This window comes from Lissotriton vulgaris, chromosome 5 (genome assembly GCF_964263255.1).
Source record: "Lissotriton vulgaris chromosome 5, aLisVul1.2, whole genome shotgun sequence".
NCBI lineage: Eukaryota > Metazoa > Chordata > Amphibia > Caudata > Salamandridae > Lissotriton > Lissotriton vulgaris.
The window spans coordinates 1,394,812,909-1,394,836,717 of NC_141693.1; the positions used below are offsets into that span (position 1 = coordinate 1,394,812,909).

Here is a 23,809-nt window from a genome sequence, read left to right on the forward strand (position 1 = left end):
ATTTTGAGAAGTTTAAAATCAAATGTTTTGTAGAACTAAAAAGGTTTTTTAACACAAACTTCTTAAACTGCACTTGTATTCCCAGCCCCAGCCTTTTTACTTTGATTGCGTAGCAAGTGCTTGCAGATGTACTATGCTATTTTCCCATGGGGCCATAAAAAAAATATCTCATGGAAGATTCCATTTAAATGAACATTTCTCCTTTACTTCGATGGATAGGTCCACAGATGACCAGTACAGAGTCCCGAAGGCCAAAGAGCATTATACATTTATTTATTTATTTTATTTTATAAACTTGTAAGGCGCAACAGCTACCCAAATAGGGTTTCCCGGCGCCAAAAGACACAGCAAAGCAGTGAGAGTGGAACGTCATAGGTCATTCAGAATTATTGATCGAACAACCAGGTTTTTATTTCTTTCCTAAACTTAGAATAACTCTCTTCTTTGCGTATGCGGATAGGTAAGGTGTTCCACATAGAAGGACCCTGATGGGCAAAAGATCTCCCTCCCATTCTGGAAAGCTTGAATATGGGCACACAGTATGTTGCTGCTGAGAGTGACCGTAAGTTTCTTTTAGGGATGTAGGGGTGCACTAATGCCTGAAGGTATTTGGGTGCAGTGCCTGCTTTTATTTTAAACATATAGTTTGAGGTCTTAAATCTGATGCGGTTTTCCACTCTGAGCCAGTGAAGTTTGCGCAAGTAAGGGGTCACATGGGTATTTTTGGGTATTTGACAGAGAATCCGGGCAGCCGCGTTTTGTATCATCTGAAGTCTCTTTATTGTTCCTTTGTTGGCACCTAGATATAGTATGTTCCCGTAGTCAAGCCGTGATGTAACTAAGGCATTGACTACTGTTTTCTGCATAGAGATGGGCAGCATCCATAATATCTTTTTGAGCCATCTCAGGATGGTAAAGCAAAGTCCAACCACTTTGCTTACCTGTTGCTTCATGGACAACGAGTTGTCCAGATTACCCCCAGATTCCTAGCATGAGAAACTGGTGTTGGAAGATTTCCTATCTGGGCCAATGTGAGGCATTCCATAGGTCGGGTTGTTTACCCATTAAAAGAATCTCTATCTTGTCTCCGTTTAATTTCAGCTGGTTCACATTCATCCAGTTGGAGATGTTCTGGAGACCTTGTTTGAGCAGAGACGGAGAAGGGTGAGATTCTGATAGCCTGAAGATAATCTGGGAATCATCCGCATACGTCATGAAAGTCAGCCCAGATTCTTCGGCTAAATCCGCCAGGGGTCTTAAGTACAGATTAAAGAAAAGAGGGCTCAAAATTGATCCCTGCGGTACTCCATGTGGGGAATTGAATGATTCTGAGCATGCCATAGATGAAGCTATCTGGAAGGTCCGTTGGTCCAGAAAAGATTTGATCCATTTCAAAGCATTGCCTTGAATTCCATTATTTTCTAGCATGATAAGCAGGTTTTTGTGTGACACAGTATCAAAGGCTGCGCTTAAGTCTAGCAGAATAAGCGCAACCGTTTGACCATCGTTAAGATGTTTCCGGATAGTCTCAGAGACTCCCAACAGGGTGGTTTCTGTAGAGAAACCCGCTCGGAAGCCCGATTGGGTTGGATGGAGAAGGGAATTTTCTTCGGCAAATGTGGTAAGGGCAGAATGTACATGTCTCTCCAGACATTTAGAGAAGGCTGGGAGAAGGGAGATGGGTCTATAATTAGCTAATATATCGGGATCTGCTGTTGGTTTTTTCAGGAGAGGGGTTACTATAGCATGTTTCCATAGACTGGGTACTTCGGCGAGCTCCAAGGATGAATTTAAGGTATCAAAAATGATTTTAAGGGAGGGGGAGTCTAGCTCTTTCATGATATTCATAGGAATAGGATCCTGCGGAGAGCCAGATTTAATAGACTTCATGATGGATTGAAGGGTATCAATTGTTATAGGCGGCCAATTGTGAGGGTTTGATTAACAGTGGGAGTGTTCACCAGATCTTGTTTAGTGGTAGTGTCAACATTATTCTTGTCTATTCCAAAGATTAATTTCTCAATTTTATCAAAAAAGAATTGGGCGAGGTCCTGACATTGCTTTTTGTTCAATGGGCGGGCCGGGGCAATGGTTTGAGCTCCCGCTAGATCTTTTACCGTATTGAATAAAGTTTTAGGTTTATTCACAGCTTCCGTGATGGTATTAGAAACATATACGGCGCGTGCTTTCTTACATGCTGTATGATATATATTTCTGGCAATTTGATATTGTTTTTTCTTGTCCGGAGCAAAGTCTTTGCGCCACAATCTTTCTAGTACCTTGCATTTGGTTTTTTTCCTCTTTAAGGGAGTCAGTAAACCAGGGGACCGGAGGGCGGTGTCTGTTTCTCATAGTGTTTGAGGTAGGCAGACATGACTCAGCCGCTTTGGCGAGCCATTGTTGCATGGCAGTTGCAATGCCTTCCATGTCTTTGATTTTATTAGGTACATTCGCACAAAGTGCCGTGTTGAGTTTAGAGATGTCTAGTTTTTTCCAATTTTTTTCTAAATAAGACCTGGGGTCTAGGAAAAGAGAGGGAATTGGAAGGTGGTTTCAGATTAAATTTGATTAAGTAGTGATCAGACCAGCATACCGGGGTATTATCCTGCCAGATAAGTTCTGGGAAATTTGAAAGAATAGGATCGAGCAGATGCCCAGCCTTATGGGTGGGTCCAGAATTAATAAGGTTACTACCTAGTGCTGACAGATGTTCTAGTAAGTTCATACAGGTGGTGTTAGATAGGTCCTCTAAATGTAGATTTAGATCTCCAATAATAGAGAAGTTTTTACAGGCCAATAAAGGAGGGGTGATGTGGTCTGCAAATTCAGAAGCCCATTTGGTACCATTCCCAGGAGGCCGGTAAATTAAAGAGCCTGAAAATGTAAAATTAGGATTCAAACAGAGTTTAAAGAGTGTGGATTCGCAGTCAGGGATCTGTAACGTCTCAAGTATGCCATGTGGAGGAATAAAAGGCATGCCAGCCACAGACTACCAGGTCGGTGTGTGGTGGTGAGCCTCAGCAAGGCCTACCAGTGCAAGGGATTCGCCCTTCTCTGCACAGAGTCCTCAGACCAATAGGAAGAAGTTGGCACAGAAACTGGAATAGAAAATACAGATTTTATTAAACCTCATGAGGTGGAACTACATTCACACAGCACCCTTCGGTAATGCATGAAGTAGCACACTGAATGGAAGGAGCATGGTCCTTTTATACCCACACAGGGGATCAAAAGAAGGCGGTACAAGTACAAATGCTGGTTTTAGGTACATATAAGGTCATACAGAAAATGCAGGGTCAACAAGTAGGAGGAGCTAACAGTGGCTAGTTTCCAGTAAACACATCCTGACAGATATGGATTGACAACAGCTGCAAGCTCAACTGAGCATGTGCAGAGCAGAGGAGGCTAAATATATCTCATCTCTAGGCAGATTTCAAGAGCAGAGAACAGCAAGGTAGGACAGAGCACATGGTGAGAACATGGCAAACAAAATGGCTGACAGAAATACAAAATGGATTCCACTAAACGGTCAAGATAATCTCTAAATACAGGATGGCTTCTGCTAACGCTGACCCATCACTACTAAATTACAACAGGTGTACCAGCACAAATCTATGCACATGGTTGAGGCAGCAGTGGTCCATGAGAAGTCTGGGTATTGGGTCATGACTGAATGCAACCATACAGAGTTTCCTGTTTATTTTCTCTGCTGCTGCATTAAGCTGCCCCTTGTGAAATGCAGACATGCATGACCGTGTGTGCCAGCTCCAGCAGATGCATTGGCAGACGCTATAGGCAGGTCAAGGAGATTGCCTCCTCTCGCATGCACACTCAGTGCCTACCACCCTCCAGTGTATCCCGAGCTGGCAGGGACTCATGGCAGACACCAATTAGGCCTCCTTTCTTGCAGCTCATGAGTTTAAAAGGACATGACTGGGGTATATACTGGCAGGGCCGGATGCATCCTGACCAATCCATCACAGAGGAAGGGAATAAAGAGGAGCTAAACCTTGAGACTACCAATAGGGGAAAACGAAAAAAATGGAGGGCCCACCTGGAAGTCTGGGAGAATGTAAGGAGCACTTTTCTGTCAATTCACAAGACGCCAAGGATCTGACATGGTGTGGCCTGACTTAGCCCTTCTATTTTAGTGGCCAGTGGGAGAATGGAAAATAGCAGACCAATGTTATCCGAGGGAGTGGGAGGGGAGGGGAGGGGTGGAGAAACTGATGACCTAATCTGACAGAGATTATCAGTGAGCAACCAACAAAAACTAAGTCAAACCATGGAGCTCACTTCTGTAGCGCTTACTGGGCCCTTATGACTATTTTCCTTACTTCATCTTACGCTACTAATAAATTCAGTTGGTCCTCCGATGGATCTTGCTCTGTGCTAAAAGGGGATGGATATTCCGGGAATGGACAGTTACTCCGAAAGGACCTGGAATAGGATAACTGTAACTTTAACCTTACTACAGCAAATCATAGAGTAGTTTTTCCTTATATTTTGACAACCCAATATTAATGTTAACACTCTAGGAATGACGAGACAGAACAGCAGTGTCAGATTGAATGATTAAAGTGTAGTTATTCAGTCTAAAGGATAAAGAACATTTGCATTCAATAAAGAGGCATACAGCTCTAATAATCAATTAGTAAAAGATTTAATGAAATATACCAAATCTCTGAGGTTCAGGAAGAATAAGATGAGTAGATGAGGAAATCTTCCTCAACCGAGGTAGATTCTGATCACAAACATCGTATGTATCAATAGGGATGGGTAGCCATGTGAGCCTTTGTAAAAGACACTCAAGAGGGTTCAGCAAGGTTCCAAGTAGCCAGTCCAGTTTTGCAAGACAGTGATCTGTCTATGTTTGCAGCTTTAACAGCAAGAGTCACAGCGACACAACCTGAACTCTTCATCCAAAAAGGTTCAATCTGCATTGGGACACCATCAGCAGTAACAGGACCAAATCCCAGAAGTCTCAGAAACCAGTAGCGCAAAGCCTAAAAGCCAAGCCAAGGCCCCTCATTCTTTCAGAAATTAGCAATCATACTGGAACTGTTTCCAAGGTGACACCCCTTAACATCACCTATTTTGTCAGACCATTCAGTTCATTGGTTAATCCACAATAGGGTGATTTTGATGTGGCAATAAAGAAAACACAAATCCAGAAAAATATGGTGAATTGATTACGCAGTTCCTTGGGTCAAGTAAGCATAGGACACATTGAACTGTAGGACATTAAAAAAGAAAACATAAGGGTTCATAAGGGTACTTTTGCAAGCAGCTGTTCCAGAGTGTAACAACATTTGTTGCAAGTCCACTGTTCAGTCCGGGACATGTCAAAGGAAACAGTTATCATTTCAATACAACTAGCAATATTGCGAGTTCTCATACTCTTTGAAAAATATTCAGTCCATGGCTTCACTGGAAAGGCAAATGAGGCCTACATAAAATGTGGGCTAACATACGACAAGATCATGTTAAATTGTGAATTATATTATTAGGAAGATAGCCTGTGAGTTAAAAATATGACAGAAATACATTGAGAAACATTTCATTCTGATCAAAATTAATGCATGTCAGTACATTGTACTCCAAAAAACATTTTTGTTGTCAACATTAATCATATAAGAAATGCATATAAATCTTTGTTGTTTGTGTTATTCGACTAATACATATGTGCAATACATGCTAAAGAAGTTTCATGAGAACACATCTAAATTTAGTTGTATAGCGCCTCCTTTTCTTTTGTCTTTTTCAAAGCACATGTTATTACATATAGTGATATTGTTGTTAATTTTCACATGGCAACCAAACTAAATCATAATAATTTCTTTTAGTCATATTAATATCATATTCATTACATGTAAGTCAAATCAATTAGCACTAAAATCCATGACGTGAGATTTTTCACTTAAACATTATTCTAATGCATATAAATGAGCGAAAATTGTGTTTCATGGTTAAAAGTCACATCTATATTAATTAAATTAATTATATGTCTCCAATCTATCTTTTCTGCTGCATGCTTTTACGATGCAGTGACTAAAATTCATGTGTATGTCCATTTTCAGAACGTGAAACTTTGCACACCTTTTTGTGTGGTTTACACAGAAGTTTTCATAATCATTTATTTTATCAATAATATTGTTTGATGTCATCTCTGCTCTATCATCACCAATACGGTGAAAGTGATGAGGGAACGAAGGGTCCATCTTCACATCTTGGGTATATGAGGGCCACTTTTCTCTTGGTTCATGAGAAGCTGAGGATCTGGCAGAATGTGTCCTGAATGAGCCCCTTTATTTTACAAGCAGGAAAGATGGGTGGATAAATGTTATCACATGGACCCGGGGGAGTAAGAAGAAGTAGATGATCTGCCAGCGATTGTCCCGACTGAGCACTTCTAATTGAGAGGGAGGCTGGGATCAGCACTAGTGAGGACCTCTGATAAACCGTTTATGCTTTACTGCTAATTGGACTGAGTGAGGGAATTTAAGCTTGGAATGTACATAATTCTGAGAAGAACCCTCAGAGATTGACTCTGAGATAAGATGTTACTACACTAGGTGACCTTGCTGAATGGACTGTTTTGTGAATAAAAAACCTTTGAAATGGGAAAACGTCTAGATGCTATAGTGGTGTTTGCAGCCCGCTTCTTACATGATCTATTTCTGTATTACTTTTTCAGGTGAGAGTTTATGATCTCATGCAACATGAACATTGTCCTGACGATGTACTGGTGTTGGGCACTGATGGGCTTTGGGATGTTACCAACGATAAAGAAGTGGCTGATGTAGTTGCCAGCGTTCTCTCAAATTACGAGCCAAATAATCCAAGAAGGTAATGCAGTACCAAGCGCACACCCACATGTACTATTAATGATTTTGTATCGATCATCATAACGCCGGTAATCTTAATATAGTACATAACATACTGAATCAGTGTCCTATTGCAGACACCCTTTTAACTTAACTTAATTTAACTGGACTGTTGATTAATGGGTTAGCTCTATCCGGCAAAAACAAAGTGTACTAATTTCTAAAATGTTCTCCCTAAATGATTGGGCTGTTAGTATGTTTCTGGAATACAGACATGGTCTACTTGGGAGGCATTCCGCTTTATAATTTGTGGAATCCCCCTCTTACTGCGCACTCTCATTCCATTCCATATATTGCTTGTGGTCTATTAGGGATTATTAATCATGGAAGCGTATAGGTCATTAATATTGGCCATGCCCAGCAATGTTGATCATACAATGATTACATTGAACCCTTATTTGATATATTGCTTTATAAATCTCTGTATACCTTAATCAATCATGGTTATGAACTTTGAGATGTTCTTTATTGCGAACGTATTCATAACCTCGTGCTTGAAGATGGGGATTATGGGAAATATAGTCCTTGTTTTCGTCATAAAAGACCAGACGTGGCTTTGAATCAGTAAATGAATGGCCTTCAGGTCTGGTTTCATGATTACAGGCATCGCTCACTTAAGCGGTAGATCTTGTCATAATAATTTAAATTCACCCTTATAACGGTGCACTCTCAGTCCATTTTCATATATTGCAAACGGCGTATTAAGGATTAGGAACCAAAAAACCATATAAATTGCCAGTGCAGTCATGTAATGGTAATATTTCCTGGGCCCAGCAGTATTGATCACACAATGTTTATATAATGAACCTTTATTCATTATATTACTTTATAACTCTTTGTATACCTTTATTTATTATGGCTATAAACCTTTTGAGAAATTCTTTATAGTGAACTTATTCAGATCCTCTCACTTTAAGATGGGAATTACGGGAAGTGTAGCCCTCAATATGATTGTATTTACTTTAAGAAGAATCATGTATAATTACACATTGTTGAACTGCACATAGACATGAATTGAAATGTGTTGGACTGATAAAACAACATCTAGTCATGTTTGATTCCTCTTTTGGCCAGTTACAAGGTGCAATTAAAGTGTATGCATGATTTTTTCAATGTTCATTAACTAGTATGCATATGTTTTCATTGTAAAATGGGGCACTTACTTGACAAAAGCTTGTTTACAAGCCGAAACACGTTGGAGACGATTACTAAATCGGTCGGAAAACCTCCGACCTTAAGTCGGAGGCTTTATGACCAAGATCGTCGATTTCAAAATTTAAACCGGCCGGTCCTTCCGGCTGGATTCCATGGGCTCAAGGTGCCCGTTGGCCAGTCGGAAGCCGGCCCATAATCCATATGGATGGCATTTTATGCCATCAGGATTATGATGCACGGTTTCCGACAGGCTTTCTATGCCGGGCTTTCCGACATGGAAAGTCTGTCGGAAGCGTGTTTGGGGGCCCCTGGCAGGGCCCCCTTCTGTTTGCAGCCTCTGGTTGGGCCCCTTGTTTATCCTTACACCTTGTGACAGGCCCCTTGAGGTGCCTGCCACGGGGTGCAGGGATGAACACAATCTTCCATTTCTCTATGGGAGCTTTGTTACAGCCGGTTTGTGGCCATAACTCAAGCTACCATGGAGAAATGGGAGTATGCAACGGCACAGTGTGCGTTTGCATCGTAATCATGTGGTCGAGACCGTCGACCTGAGGTGGGTCGGTCCCATTTCCGCGACGGTGTTGGTTGGATGCAACCCCAACCGACATCGTAATAAGCCCCAACGTGTTTGGAATCATATTAAACTGCTGCTTCGCACCTTTCGAGTGCCACTATTTGTTTCTGGTTTCAATAAACAAATAGATTTGGCCGTATTATTTAAAATTGCCCACATGGGTATAAATGCTATGGTTGTCAATGCACACATCGAGAAAATCAAAGTACTAAGCCTATATTGAATACAACATTATCAGGCAAATTGAATAAACCCTATAATCATGATGAAAACGTGCATAACATGGTGTCTGAACGCAAGCTCACATGGCCTAGAATGGAAATGGCCAAATAGCAAATGGAAACCAAATGGGATATTTAATGCACTATGTATTTATTATGCGAAAATTGCACAATCAGATCAATTTGCATTAATATCCGAATTTGATTCGGTTTAGAATTTTTGCTGCAACATTTTAATAGTGCTTACTTCGCACTTTTGCGTAATTTTGCACACTGGCCTGTTATCAATGAAAGCCAAATTGTTGTTCTCATTGTTTTAAGTAAGAGGTCCTAATTACAAATACATAGTCATGGTTGGTGCAGCAAAAGTACCCATGCAAAGCGCTTCATTACAATAATGATTAAAAGCCTATTTCCTTTGATATAGAAATGTTAATAATGTTTTTGTAACAACTATGAATTGTGCTTGGATGATTTTACAGCTGATGAGTTTCTAGTTTGTTTTTCATGATTTTCATGTTTAGAAGGGTAACAATCATGTGGACACTTTAAATACGATTGTAATACGATTGGTTAGATAAAGTTATATCTGATTCTTTTAGTGTTTTATAGTTGTAGTGTTATACATGCCCCTACAGAGCACAATACTGTAGAGTGCAATTATACAGTAAGTAAAATGACAAAGCTTTCATGATTAGCAGAACCAGCAGCCAGCAAGGGCAGCCTGCAATATGCACTAAATGCTATCTTTGTAACAGAAGCGATTGTGGTGGGGACTGTTTTATGATGGAGGGCACAGAATGATAATGATAGCACATTCAAAGCCTGTCCTCTTTCTGAAGCTTTGTGAGATTAAATTCAGCATTCACAGCAGAGTGACAACCACGAGTTTGGTGGGTGTAAAATCTATTAATTTTGACAGGTTTCCTACTTCCATAAGGCTCTAAATGAGGACATTAACCATGTTATCTGTGGGGCATGCTTTAGGGCGACACAGGTCTTTTAGGAAGCATTTGGTACCTTATGAAAATATGGGGATGACTGACTGCATATAGGGAAGGGTACTAATGCCCCTTCTTTACATTGATGTAGCAGCCTATGGTAACCAAGGATGCCAGGGTCAAAAGGAATTTCCGCTAAAAATAAATTGTGACCTCTAAAAATCCATAAATGCCATAACCCAAAATCCCACCACCCAAGCCACATGGTGCCTCCCCACAATAAATTTCCTGGTGATGTCTTTAGTGACTTGGCATCCAACAGTGGACACAGTCCTTTCCTCTGGTGTCCAAAGTCCAATTGAGTGCAATATTTTTCATGGGGACCAATGGTAAAATAGTTGGCCAGTTCTAACTATAAGTCCCAACTATAGTTTATATGTGCATAGTCCTGTATCTTAAAAGCTACCAATTGCATTTTTCCTGGTGGCAGGGTATGCGCAGGAACTGGGGACACCCACAGCAGTCACTGTGATACTCCTAGGAGTCCTAATTCTGGGTTCCTATTTGGAACTCTTACTGGGAATTGTTTGAGATTTGTGGCTAGGAGGAGCTGCGAAGTCAGCGTGCTGTACACTTCCCCAACAACTAATTCCTATGGTCATCCAGAAGAAACAAGAGAATATACCAGAGTGCAGCCGTTTTTACCCAACCATTCCACCAGTTCTTTTTTTTTTAAGTTTGAAGTTTATTGAAATAAAAACAGACAAAGGTAGAAAATGAAGAAACAGTCAGAAGTTATGAAAAACTAAAAATCTCTCTTACAAAATGATGGTAACTTATTAAAGCTATGTCATACAGGAAAATAAGAATCGCAATAAATGTCAGGAAACATAAAGGGATGAGGGATCATCTTGAATAAGAAAAGCATATAAATAATATGATAAAACAGTAGATGCAATGAAGAAACATTATAAGCAAATAAGAAAATGCAATCATGGTGGTTTACGAACTTCAACATTACGTAATGGAGAGGCGGGAGGAGGTCTGGAAATCTTAGATAAATATTCGGTAATGGGGAGCCATAAAAGGTCACGTTTAATTGCTAAGGAAATGGGGGAAACAAAATTAGTGTCTAGACGGTGATTAAAACAAACTGCGTTCCACCAAGCAGTAAAGGAAACATCTTTAGCCTGTTTCCAATGTGATGTAATATGGTGAAAAGCAATGGCTATTAAGAGGTCAAGTAATTTGTGTTTGTGGTGTGATCCGGTGAAAGCAGGAGAAAGAGATCCTAGGAAAATGTGAATGACGGAAAAAGAAAAAGTAAAGTTGAAAATCTTTTGCAAGTGGGTCCAAACCAAGTGCCAAAAACGTAAAATATGAGGGCATTCAAATAGCATGTGTTTCAAATCAGCTAAGGGGCATGGACAGGACCAACAAGTGGAGGGAGTGTCTGGGGAGAATGATGACAGAGTTGATGGAGTGAAAAGTGTACGATTATAAATAAAGAATAAAGTTTGTGTAGTGTTAGCAGCTCTGGATGTACTGTGAATTTTGGACCATATTTTATCCCATAAAGTGAAGGACCAAATTTGAGACAAATCTTTTTCCCAAATCAACTCAACCTTCGATTTAGTACGATCTGTAGAAGACTGCAGAGATTTATAGATAAATGAAGCAGAAAGGGATTGATCGAGGGCATTAGAAATTGAAAGATGAGTGAAAGGGATAGGGTTGGTAATCGGGAGCGAAGCCAGGTATTGGGTAAGGGATGGCATCAATGATAAGTATTGCTTATGAGAAGAGGAAGGCAGCGAAAATTGTGTTTGAAGATCTTGAAAAGGAAGAGGTTGAGTATTCGAAAGAAGTTGGGAGATCCATTTTAAACCAAGAGAATGCCAGGTTTTCCAATATAATGAGTGGTTACGGAAGCAGAGGGGTATGTGGACAATACGTAGGGACGAAGAAGAGAACAGGAGTGAGAAATGATGGGGGAACGAAGAGATGATACATTAGAAGAAAAGGAGAGAACTTCTGTGAATTCATAAGGATGAAGAAAAGAAGATTCCAACGTGAGCCATAAAGGAGGAATGTGAGGAAGATCCGAAGAAAGCCACCGCATGGCTTGTTTTAAGGAAAAAGCATTATGATATGATTTAAAGTTAGGGAATTTGATTCCGCCGAGGGATTTGTCTTTTTTCAGAGAAGAGAGAGCTATTCGAGATTTTTTACCCTTCCACAAAAATTTTACTAGAAGAGAGTCTATTGACTTGAAATAATGATCAGGAATACGAATGGGAATCATGGAAATAGTATAGAGCACTAAAGGTGCTAGCATCATTTTGATGGAGTCCAAACGACCCCACCAAGAAAGGAAGAGAGGATTCCATCGATTAATTGAAGTAGTAATTTTATTGGAGAGAGATTCGAAATTAAATTTAAGTGTGTCAGGAAGACGGGGAGCGAACCAAACACCTAGATATTTAATCTTAGAGGGCTGCCAGGAAAAGCCAGAGGAGTCAAAGAGATGTTTTTGGCATAAAGGATTTAAGAGTAAAATTTCGCATTTGTCAGTATTTAGATGATAACCAGAAACAGTTGAGAAAGAGGAAACTTGATTAAGGAAGGAAGGAAGAGTTGTTTGGGGGTTTGAGCAGTAAAATAAAATATCATCAGCGTATACTGATAATTTAGCTTGTTTTTGAGAACCATAATGAAATCCAGTAATATTATCATCAAGTCGAATCTTAGTTAAGAATGGTTCTAAAGCTATAATAAATAAAAGAGGGGAGAGAGGGCATTCTTGACGCACCCCTCTTTGAAGGGGAAAGTAATCGGAAATCATACCATTTGCAAAGATTGAAGCGTGGGGGTTAGAGTAAAGTAAAGAAATAAGAAAAATGAATTTAGGAGGGAAACCAAACCAACGAAGTGCTTGAAACATAAAGTCCCAGCCTATTCTATCAAAAGCCTTTTCGGCGTCCAGAGAGATGGCAGCAAGGGGAGTAGGAAGGGAGGTGGCTTTACTTAAAATGTTAAAGAAAACACGAGCATTGTCCGACGATAAACGACCTTTAACGAATCCAGACTGTTCAGGGCCAATAAGTTCCGGTAGTAGGGGATCTAATCTAAGAGCTATAATTTTGGCGAAGATTTTATAATCAGTGTTTACTAGGGAGATAGGACGATAATTTTTACAGAGGGTATGATCTTTATCTGGTTTAGGAATTAAACATATTAATGCTTCTTGGAAAGTTCCTTGAGAAGATCCGGAAGCCGCAAAAGATTGAAATAACAGAAGTAGTTTAGGAAGAAGAAGAGAAGAGAAATGATTGTAGAATTCAATGGTAAAACCATCGGGCCCAGGCGCTTTACCGCGACGAAGGATAGAGACTGCATGTGAGATTTCAGAAAGGGTAATATCCAAATCTAATGATTGGAAGTCAATATGAGAAGAATCCGGAGAGGGAATATCTTGAAAATATGTAAGAAGATCAATAGGGTCAGGATTAGATTCGGGAGTGTATAGAGTTTGGTAAAACGAAACAAATTGAGCTAATATGTCCTTGTCTTTAAATAAAGAAACACCAGCTGGGCCTTGTAAGGATTCAATTTTAGTTCTTTCTTTACGTATCTTGAGATAATTGGCAAGAAGTTTGCCCATCTTGTTCTGTCCACCGTAATAGCGGGAGTTGCATTTAAGAAGAGAATTTGAGGCAGCATTGGTGGTGTATATGTATAGGCATTTATATAGCGCACTACTTACCCGTAGGGTCCCAAGGCGCTTCGACCGCTGCGAAACCCTTCCTGGCTTCCCTGAGAGATGGTCCCTTAATGGGTATCTCCAGGGTGAGACCAGGCATCCCCGGCGGTCTGGTGGGGCCGTTAGTGAAGATGAGGCAAGCTAATGCCCAGAGTTGCCGAGTGTGATCGCTGATCAGAGTGGGCACCGAGGCGAGAGAATTATCGAGTCCGCTGACCCTGGTCCAGAAACCTGCCGCGCCGGGAATCGAACCCTGGTCCCGGACCGTCCTCTGCTCTCGGGTCTGCTGCCTCTAACCAGTGAGCCACACTACTTCACTTTATTAAAGTCAAATTTGGCGGATATAAGTTCACGAAGAGAAGATTCAGAGTTAGAATTATAATAGGCATACTCTAGCTTTTTAATTTTATCTAAAAGTTGAGTTGATTTAGAGATAGATTGTTTTTTCTTTTGAGAAACAAAATTAATGATAAATCCCCTTGCGGCCGCTTTAAATGAATCCCATATCATGGCAAAGGAGGATTCTGGAAGATGGTTAAGTGTAAAAAATTCGGTGATAAAGGAATTAAAACGGGTGCAAAAGTTGGAGTCAAGGAGTAAGGAGTTATTAAATCTCCAGCGTCCTGAGTGAGGGGAGAAGGGGATAAGGTCAATATCAACAAAAACGGGAGCGTGGTCTGATATTAAAATGGAGCCTATATCTGAGTGAATAGCAAGTTGTGCTAGGGGTTTGCTGAGGAAGAGGTAATCAATACGGGATTGGGAGTGGTGAGTGGGGGAATAGAAAGTGTACTCTCTAAGGTCCGGATTACATAACCTCCAAATGTCAACTAAAGCATTATTCCGTATAGATGTGACAAATTGGGAATGCATTTTGGAGGGAACAAATTTAACTTTTGAATTTCTATCTAAAAAGGGATCAAGAACTTGATTGCAATCACCACCAAAAATAACATACTGTTCATTGAGAGTTACAAGCTTATCAGAAATAGCAGGCCAAAACAATTTATCAACACCTGTAGGAGCATAAACATTGAAAATAACTAAAGGAATTTTATCAATAAGAAGATTAATGAGAACCCAACGACCATTAACATTGCATTCTTGTGATATAACTGAAACAGTTAACTTTTTATGACATAATATAATTGTACCATTTTTCTTACCTAAAGCGGGAGAGTGAAAAACATGACCCACCCAAGAACGTTTAAGTTTGGTAGCCTCCGTTTCTGTAAGGTGGGATTCTTGGAGGAGGGCTACATCGGCTTTAAGCCTAGTCAAATGCGTTAAAACTCTTTGACGTTTAATGGGGTTGTTTAAACCCTTAACATTCCAAGTAACTACTCGGAATATAAAGTATTAAGAAAATGATATAAAAGAGATGATGAAGAAGAAGTAGAAATGAGTTGAGAGGAAAGGAGAGAAGTAATAAGAATGCGAAAAAGAGTCAGTAAGAGAAGTAAATCAAGAGAAAAGATCGAGAATAAGGTAAGTGAAAGGTAGAGAAAAGAGTAAGGAAAGAAAATAGAGAGAGAGAACAGTAGGAAGAATAGAAGAAAGTTAGAAAAAAGTAGAAACATACCAACAAACACAGAAGAAAAATGAGGGGTGACGACGCCAGAAGAGGACGACATCGACAACAGAAACTCACGCCATCGAACACCTGAGGAACCAGCTTAGGGTCAATTGAAGGGAGCAAAAATACACCGGGGTGGAGAACATGAGGAGAGGATCTGTAAGAAGACAAAAATGGAAAAGAGGATGTTAGAGAAACATAAGAAAACCAAATATATAAACTGCGCAATACTAGGACAAAATATACTAGGAGTAGGGGTATACAATAGGATGGAGGAAACAGAAACTAGGTATAATAGGGTAACAAAAAGATAAACATTTTAGTCAAACAGGAGAAAACATGAACAATTAAACAGGTCTTGCAGTGTCCATGTTGACGGTTTCATGGTGACGGAGAAATTCTTCAAGGACTAGTGGATCTTCGAAAGTTGTTGTCTTGTCTTTGTAAGTGACCTTGAAGAGGCAAGGGTGAAGGAGACCAAATCTGGCACCAAGATCTCGTAGTCGTGGTCGTAATTCAAGGAACTGTTTCCGGCGGTCAGCTGTTACTTTAGCTACATCCTGAGAAAGATACAGGCGGTGACCTTCCCACATAACTTGTTTTTTAGCTTTTGCTGCTGAAAGTACTTGAAGAAGGTCAGTATATTGTAAAAACAGCATGATGACTCCGCGGGGTTTGGTGGAAACTTTTGGGCCAAGTCTATGTGCACGTTGAATGTTGAGTGAAGAAGAAGGAGGAAGATCCAAAATTTTTGGTAAGAAGGTTTGGAAGAAGGCAGTTGGATTGGACCCTTCTGTAAGTTCCGGAAGATTATAAAGGCGTAAGTTATTTCTACGATTTCTATTTTCCAACTCCTCAGTCTGCCTTCTTAAGAGAGAGACATCCTTCTCCAACTATGAAATTTTAGAACAGGAAGTTTGAAGAGCCTCCGTGGATTGTTCCACCAAAAGAACCCTCGATTCAAGAGTAGACCATTTGTCATGAAGAAATTGCAGAGTTTTTGTAGTTTCAGCCATAAAGGGTTTAAGCGCACAGAGTTCTTCAAGGATTAGATCCATGGATGCTGAGTGCGACGCGGAACCTGGAGAGGGAGGATCCTTTTTCAGACGTTTTGTAGAGCCAGGTTGCAAAAGCTTACTGGAGGTATTAGCTTTAGGAATTGCCCCATGGGTAACATCCGGTTTAGGGGAAACACGGTCATCCATGGTCTGCGTCGTGGAATCAGAGTCTGAGGAATGACGCGGTTTGGTCTTAGAAGCAGTAAGCTTGAGGGTGCGCAGCTTCCCCATATAAGGCAAGGGAGAAAAATAGCAGTGCTACTCCAGATTCGAAGAAAAAAGGTTCTGTGAGGAAGGCACTATTTGGTGTGATGATACAGAGTAATGAATAAAATGTGTGATATAAGGAGCAAAAGTTATTGATATCACACACAGCCTCTCTGCAAGAATTCCTCCACAAGAATATAGAAATGTGCTACAAAAAAGTCACCACATGAAACTGAAAGTCCAAGCACAAGGACTGATTTAGCAGTGAGGAGAATGTTTGAACATAAAAGTCATTGGCCAAGAGGAAGAGAACTGCTTTCATCCCATTCAAGAACAAACATTGTTGCAGGCATGTCAGTAGCCTGTGAGGTAAATTGCTGTGAGAAGCGTTGCTCTGTAGGAATAGTGCAGCGTGGAACGTTAAGCAGTGTGAAGGAAAAAGGCACTTGAGATTGAGAAAACGAAAAAGAAAGGCTCCTGCTGAGGAGCTATGAGGTAAATGCGCAAATTAGTGAGGTTCATAATCTCGAGGTGCACTGAGGAAGCGCTGTGGCGTGAGAAACAAACATTTACCGACTGAGGAGAATCGCGGCAAAAGATGAGAAAATGGCGGCCGCCGAAATAGCGAGCCGCGTCACTAATGAAAAGTGCGCATTAGAACGGAGTAGAGGGACGCAGCTGACATCATTCTGCTCACCTCATGCTCCGATGCTCAAAAAAGTTAGCGGCGTCCGCGAAAGTCCGGGAAATGATGAGGAAATCGCTGGTGTCGGCGCTCGAACAGCGAAGCTCCGAAGTCAAGCCGCCATCTTGTGCGGCGCTCAAGCCACGCCCCATTCCACCAGTTCTTAACCTTTGGAACCAGGAGAATCTTCTGTCTTAGCAGGTGGCTACGTTCTACACCAACATCTTTGACTAGTGTAGTTAGCCAGTTAGCTCCTGAGCAATGAGTATATGGTCAAAGTGAGAAAATCTGGGGAAATGGCCAAGAGATCATTTACAAGACCACAATACAAAAGCAAATGACTCAGATTCTACCAGTACAGCCTGTCTAAAGAAGTGACATCAGCGACTAGCTAATTAGATAATATTCTGTCAAGACTGCTGAAAGAGCTGCAGTGCCATACCAAAGGCCGATTGTATGCTATGTAAATGTGACCATGGCGTTAATTGACTTTAACAGCTGTATTCGGCGACCTATAAGCATTAGAATGGCAGATATTATGGTTCCTAATCTCCTGTGGCTAGATAAGGTTATCCCCTCCAGCTAGGAAAAATGGACCATATGGTGTCATTGTTGACTTTTTGTCTCCTTGTCTCTCGGGAGCTACAAATAAGCTATGTATGGCAACCCTGGGGATATGGTATGTATTCCAGAAAATATACGCTCACCCTTTCTGACACTAAAAGGTGATGAAATCAGTTATACAACTCAGTTGTCTCTCTTTCTGCTCCTTCGTACCTGTATTGAGGTGTCCGTAGGGCCCCTGGACAGTCTCTGCTCCTCAAGGTGTTCTCACATCATTCCTACCTATTCGCTGACCTTCTGCAGAATCCGGCCAATTCCCCTTGGCAGGCTTAGTGTAGCTCCTCATGCAGGCTCGTATATCTTCATTCTCTTCCAGATGAAGAAGCAAGGCAAATCGACACGCTTCCCAGACTCAGGGCCAGAGCGGATGGAGAATGGCAACTATGCAGTGGTTCCTTCAGGTCCTTTGGAAGCCTGGATCAAAGTTTTTATTTTCTTACATGTGTGTGCAAGTGTCCTCATGCCAGGTTAATGAAGATGAATAAAGTACTTGTTGGGTGGGCCAGTACGTATCCTGCTCTACCATATGGACTGCCAGAGCCATTAATAGAGTTATCACAGGGGAAGCGTTTACCAGCTGTTGCTTGAAAAAATTACAGATTTCCTGCCCACTGTCCACACAGACATCAATTTGAACTTGCTCATTTGCCTCCTCTCAGTGATCTGTTGTCAGGGAAGATAGATGCAATTCAAGAAACGGGTGAGGAATGGTTTCACTATGGCATGGAAAACCTAAACTAAAACAAATGCACTGGCTGGTTACTTCAACCACACGTCAAGTACACCAGTATCAGGAAGGGAGACTGTAGAGTTTGCACATGTAGGTTGGCGTGTCCTAAATGGACAGCACTACCACACCACAAAGGAGTCTTCCACCTTGTGCAGCACCCACATGGGGGGCGGTTAATTGGATAACAGCTCTCACTAGTTCACTTACATACAAAACCACACACACTGAAGACAAGCATAATGTATATCCTAAACACGATGAAGGCCAAAGACCACAGAAATGGGGTCTAAACTGAAAATTTGCATGGGACAGCTGGTCAACCATCTCCCCCAAGTAAAAAGGCTTGTGCCCCTGACTATAAACTAGTTAGCAGCACCACACAGACTGGATTGATAGAGAGCAGCAACCACCTCTCACTCAAAATAGTTACACTTTGAGTGTTCCCTGATATCTGGGAACAGGTTCGGAGTCAACAAAAGTGTACTGTAAAAGGGAGAATCTCCAGGGTGCTTGCAGTGTTGTAAAGGGGAAAAAGAACAGAGATGTCCCACATTCAACACAATTATTGGTAACAAGGGTACCTGAGTGTTCAAAGACCATAGATATAACAATTGATTTGCAAATACATCAAATGATAAATTTATTAAATCATATATAAACAAATATTTAAAACAATGTAATGGCACAGTGAGTGATTGGTGAGAAATGTGCTTGGTGCTTTCATACAAGTGATACACGTGTGCCAATACGTGATCAGTAAGAACAACACGACACATTACGGAACCTGGGCGTCATTCTGGACTCCTCACTCTCGATGACCAGACAAGTCAACGCCGTTTCATCTTCTTGCTTCAACATTCTTCGCATGCTCAAAAAAACATTTCGCTGGATCCCCACCGAAACTAGAAAAACGGTCACCCACGCACTGGTGTAAAGCCGACTGGATTACGGAAACACCCTTTACGCCGACACCACCGCAAAACTTCAGAAAAAACTCCAACGCATCCAGAACGCTTCAGCCAGACTCATACTAGACATCCCGCGTAATGACCACATTTCTGGTCACCTGAAAAACCTCCACTGGCTCCCCGTCAATAAGAGGATAACATTCCGCCTCCTAACCCACGCACACAAAGCACTTTACGAACTTGGACCCGAATTCCTCAACACACGACTTTCCTTCTACACCCCCTCCCGCCAGCTACGCTCCTCCAACCAAGCCCTTGCTGCTGTACCTCGCATCAACAAAACCACCATGGGAGGAAGATCCTTCTCCTACCTGGCGGCTAAAACCTGGAACTCACTTCCCACTCACCTTCGCCTCACTCAGAACCACCTAGCATTCAGAAAGCAACTTAAAACCTGGATATTCGACAAGTAATTCCCCACCCTTCTCCAAGCGCCTTGAGACCCTCTTGGTATGTAGCGCGCTATATAAATTAATTGAATTGAATTTAATTGAATTATGTACGGTCAAATTAGGTCAGTAGAACTAGTCAACAACATTTCGATCCTTTAGACAGAAGGTTCATCATCAAAACTCTAAGAACATGAGCTTTAGAAAAATGAGGACTTAAAGAGAGCACAGAAAATATAGAAGGTATGCAATGAGTGTATACTTACTAGGCACCAATCAAACATTGCTGAAGGCACCAATGGGCTCTATTCAGCTACACCTATTGATTCAAAATACACGTCATCAGCCAAAATAGAAGGGAAAAATGGAGGGGGGGAGGGGTACACAGTTAATGGAATTAGAGTCAAAAGACTCCCAAGGTCATCAAACATTGCCACTGTGGTTAAGATGGGGTTCAGGGGTGTTCGTCCAGTGTGAACCAAGCAATTTGGGGGGGCACGCCTTGTTTGAACTTCATCCTCCATGCCCGTACACGTGACTGCACCTCTGGCCATTCTTTACTTGGTTTGATCCTCATGTTTGACCATACTCTGTACTGCCTATTTGCACATAATTTACTTGTTGTAAAGCACTCTGATACCCTCGGGTCCAGCTAGCGCTAAATAAAACTCCTAAAAATAAATAAATAAAAATAAAATATAAGGCAAGATGTCAGAAAGTAATGTCAGTCAAAAAAAAATTGGTCACTAAAGAAATTATATAGGAATGAATGCCCTGTCTTAATGGCACATACCTGGTAATGTGAGTGGGCAGAGTTGGGCGCTTTCTACAATGTAAAAGCAAAGCAGAGAACTTTCATCTGAACACAGTGTAAATGACATTCGCATGTTGACTATTCCTAACTTTTATATTATTTTTTCTAGGTTTACAATGGTAGCGGAAGAATTGGTGATGAAATCCAGAGGAGTCCTGAAGGAACGAGGGTGGAGGTTGGCTAATGAAAAATTAGGTTCCGGAGATGATATTTCTGTGTTTGTCATTCCACTTGGTGGGCCAGTGACCTACACATGACATTCTTTCAATATACTGGAAGGCTCTTGAACGAGAGAAAATACTGATTAGGATCTTTCAAAAGGGAAAGATTGTGCCTACAGACCAAGAACGTCTACTGCTGATCCTTTGTGGACACTGGACACTGAACTGAGATATTGTCCGCATCTGGTGCATTGTCATACCCAGAGGTAAAGGGCTGCAGTAGTACGCTATGAAACAGGCATGCTGCTCCCATCTTTAATGACTGTCTTTCAAAATCTCTTGAAGCTACCAGGTAAAACCGGTTACACTGTGGCTAGCAGATGCCCAGTTGTCGCTCAGGCACAGAATCGGCCCTCAAATCAGCTTAAACACGAATTAGCACCATGGGTCGTTCAATGAAAGAGTGACCCATAAATGGCGGTGTTGGTGTAAAGAAGATCTATATTACAATGCAATGGCTCATTTGTGAGCGAAACATTTTTGTAAGAGTTCATGGGTTCTGGACCCTGAGCTTTTGCTCAGTTTTACATACTTGAGTGGTCCATAAAAATATAACCAATATGATGGGGTGGTAGTAATTGAATGTGAAATGTAAATCTAAGGCACTGCGTAAAAGAATGTGTGAATACTTGTACATAAGAGACAACGGACCTGTGGCTGTGGATTAACTAATACCTCGAAACCTCTACCGAGCAGCAAGCCATCATGTACACTTTGGTTTTCAAGCCTCAATCAGAATGCAAATCTTTAAGTGCTGATTTACTGAACTTTGTGCATTACAGCCACACTAAATGCTAAAACATTTAGACTAGCAGTACACTTTTATTTGGAAGGACCATTTGTCACTTTTAGAAAAGTGCCATTTCTTGCTATGCAGTATGGATATATTTTTTAGGTACAAATTGGAAAAAACTGTTAGAAATGCACCAGCAAAAATACAAAAATGAATCAAGCTTGCAATCTGAGAAACTGGTGTCGGCTTTAAAGTCTGTTGTTTGCGAATAATTATATTGCTTTCAATATATTTACAGCTACTCTTCTTTGTCAATGGTGTATAACGCATGTTGTGAAAGCACACAATTTTCATTTTCTCCTATTTCCTACGCAGCAATCTTCATGCACTTCAAGAGGAACTACATTATTTCAAGGATAAGCTTGCTGCTTGTAGAGCCATTATTGTGACCAACCCCGCCATGTTCGTTGCCTTTTTGCAGCACCAGCCCAGCTCAAAGTCTATGTACTGAGATATTGTAAACACACCGCCTCAATAATGAGTTTCTTGAGCTAAATAGTGAGATATATTCATTAATCCAAGACAGCACTTTTCAAAACAAGCAAACAATGTACCTCCACTTTTGTGTTGTAATTTTCCACCAACAAAATACTTGATTGAAAATACAGCTGGATGCTCTCTCTTAACAACTGCCTCCTAATAGTTTCTCTCCTATTTTCTGGTGCATGGTGGACCTCTATAGTCTTTTCAAGGCATTCAAATATACAAGGATCCAGTAGTCGATGTGGGCCACTTTGTAGCATAAAAGGCATGTATGGAATCTGTATAGTTTTTTTTTCAGAGACCCGCACATTACTGGAAGGGGGGAGTAGGTTTATCAATGATGCCACCTTAGAGACTGGGGACCAGATTTAGCCAAGTCCTCTTCCATTTCCATTAATAAAATAAGCAGAAAAATATCGATCCAATTCCCCTCGTATATAATTAACTGTTCAACCTCAATTGTTTGACTGATATGTCAAGCATAGAATTAAAGTGTCACAATATGAAAAGTGCCAATTAAGAATGTCCAGACCTAAACTGCAAAATGTAATGACCAGTGTTAGGGCACAACTGATCTTAAGTTGAACCTAAACCATAAACTACTTCATTAAATAATGGCCCCAGATGTCCCGAGTGGATAATGAATTGTGACAAGTGACACCAAAATAAAGGAATTTGTCTTGAGTATATATGTATTGCTTGGTGTGTCTTCAATTTGGCAACCAGTTTAATTACATGAAATCCAATTTTGTGTTCTGAGATAATAAACTATTTTAGGATAAATGGTGTACACTTTTTATTCTGCAAATGCATTCTAAAGCTATAGCTATGAGAAGGATTTTTCTAGGAACAAAGTTAATATGGTGGAGGCAAGATGGCGCCCGTGACCACGGACGTGTAGGACGGCATTCCTTGCAGCTCCCGCGCTGTGTTCTGTTCTGTTGCAGATACAATGTTGCAGTTGCAGTTGTATTGAAAAGTATCCGAGCTGTGCAAAAAACTTACCGCATTGGAGGCCGGCAGCTGCTGTTGTATTTTCGCCCAAATTGGTGGTGTTGAGGCTGAGGCGGCAAGCAGCGGTATTCGGCGTTTGCCTCCGGTGGTGGGCGGTGTGCTTTACTCTCCGCTCCTGTCTCTTTCTTCGCAGCCACTGAAGCTGGCTGTGCCACAGTGAGGTTCCTCAGCTCCGAGACGGCGAGATGGCGCCTGGGAGCCTAGGAGAATCGCTTGGAGGCGAGAATATTGAAGGCAGCTGGTGCTGCTACGGGCTGCAGGAAGCCAGCGTTTACCTGACTTTGATCGGATTGCGGCGAGAGTGACATGCCGCCCGAAGGGGGACGAGGTAAATCACGTGCCCCGGAGCACTCTGCTCCTCCCCAGGACTTGGGAGCTGCTGGTGGCACTGCCATAGTGGAGAGTAGGGGAGCTGAAGCGGGCAGGGGGACTGGCGCCGCAGAGGTGAGCAAAGTGAACTGTGCGAAAAACTTTTTGGCCTGTGTGAATATTGAGCAAGGGAAAGTTGCTGCTGCTGGCAATACTGCTGAGGGGAAGCCTGCTCAAGAAGTATAAACAATTCTGGCGTTTTTTTTCTAACAGTTAAGAGCGACGACGAGAGAAGCAACAACCGCAACCCCTCCCCCCCTGAAACTCCCCCCCCCCCCCCCAGTCCTTACCTCCGCTCCCCCCAGATGAGGGCATTGATATTCAAACACAGGGCACT

General features: G+C 41.4%; 1 protein-coding gene across 1 annotated transcript in view; it reads left to right on the forward strand.

Annotated features, from left to right (window-relative positions):
• Nucleotides 1–21,776, forward strand: part of LOC147712646 (protein phosphatase 1H-like) — a 207,839-nt gene extending 186,063 nt beyond the window's left edge. Inside the window, exons 9-10 of the mRNA XM_086923340.1 lie at nt 6,698–6,849; nt 20,702–21,776. Coding sequence (XP_086779466.1) covers nt 6,698–6,849; nt 20,702–20,849 — 300 coding nt within the window. The 3' untranslated portion in view covers nt 20,850–21,776. The remainder of the gene's footprint in view (nt 1–6,697; nt 6,850–20,701) is intronic.
• The last annotated feature ends 2,033 nt before the right edge of the window (nt 21,777–23,809 follow it).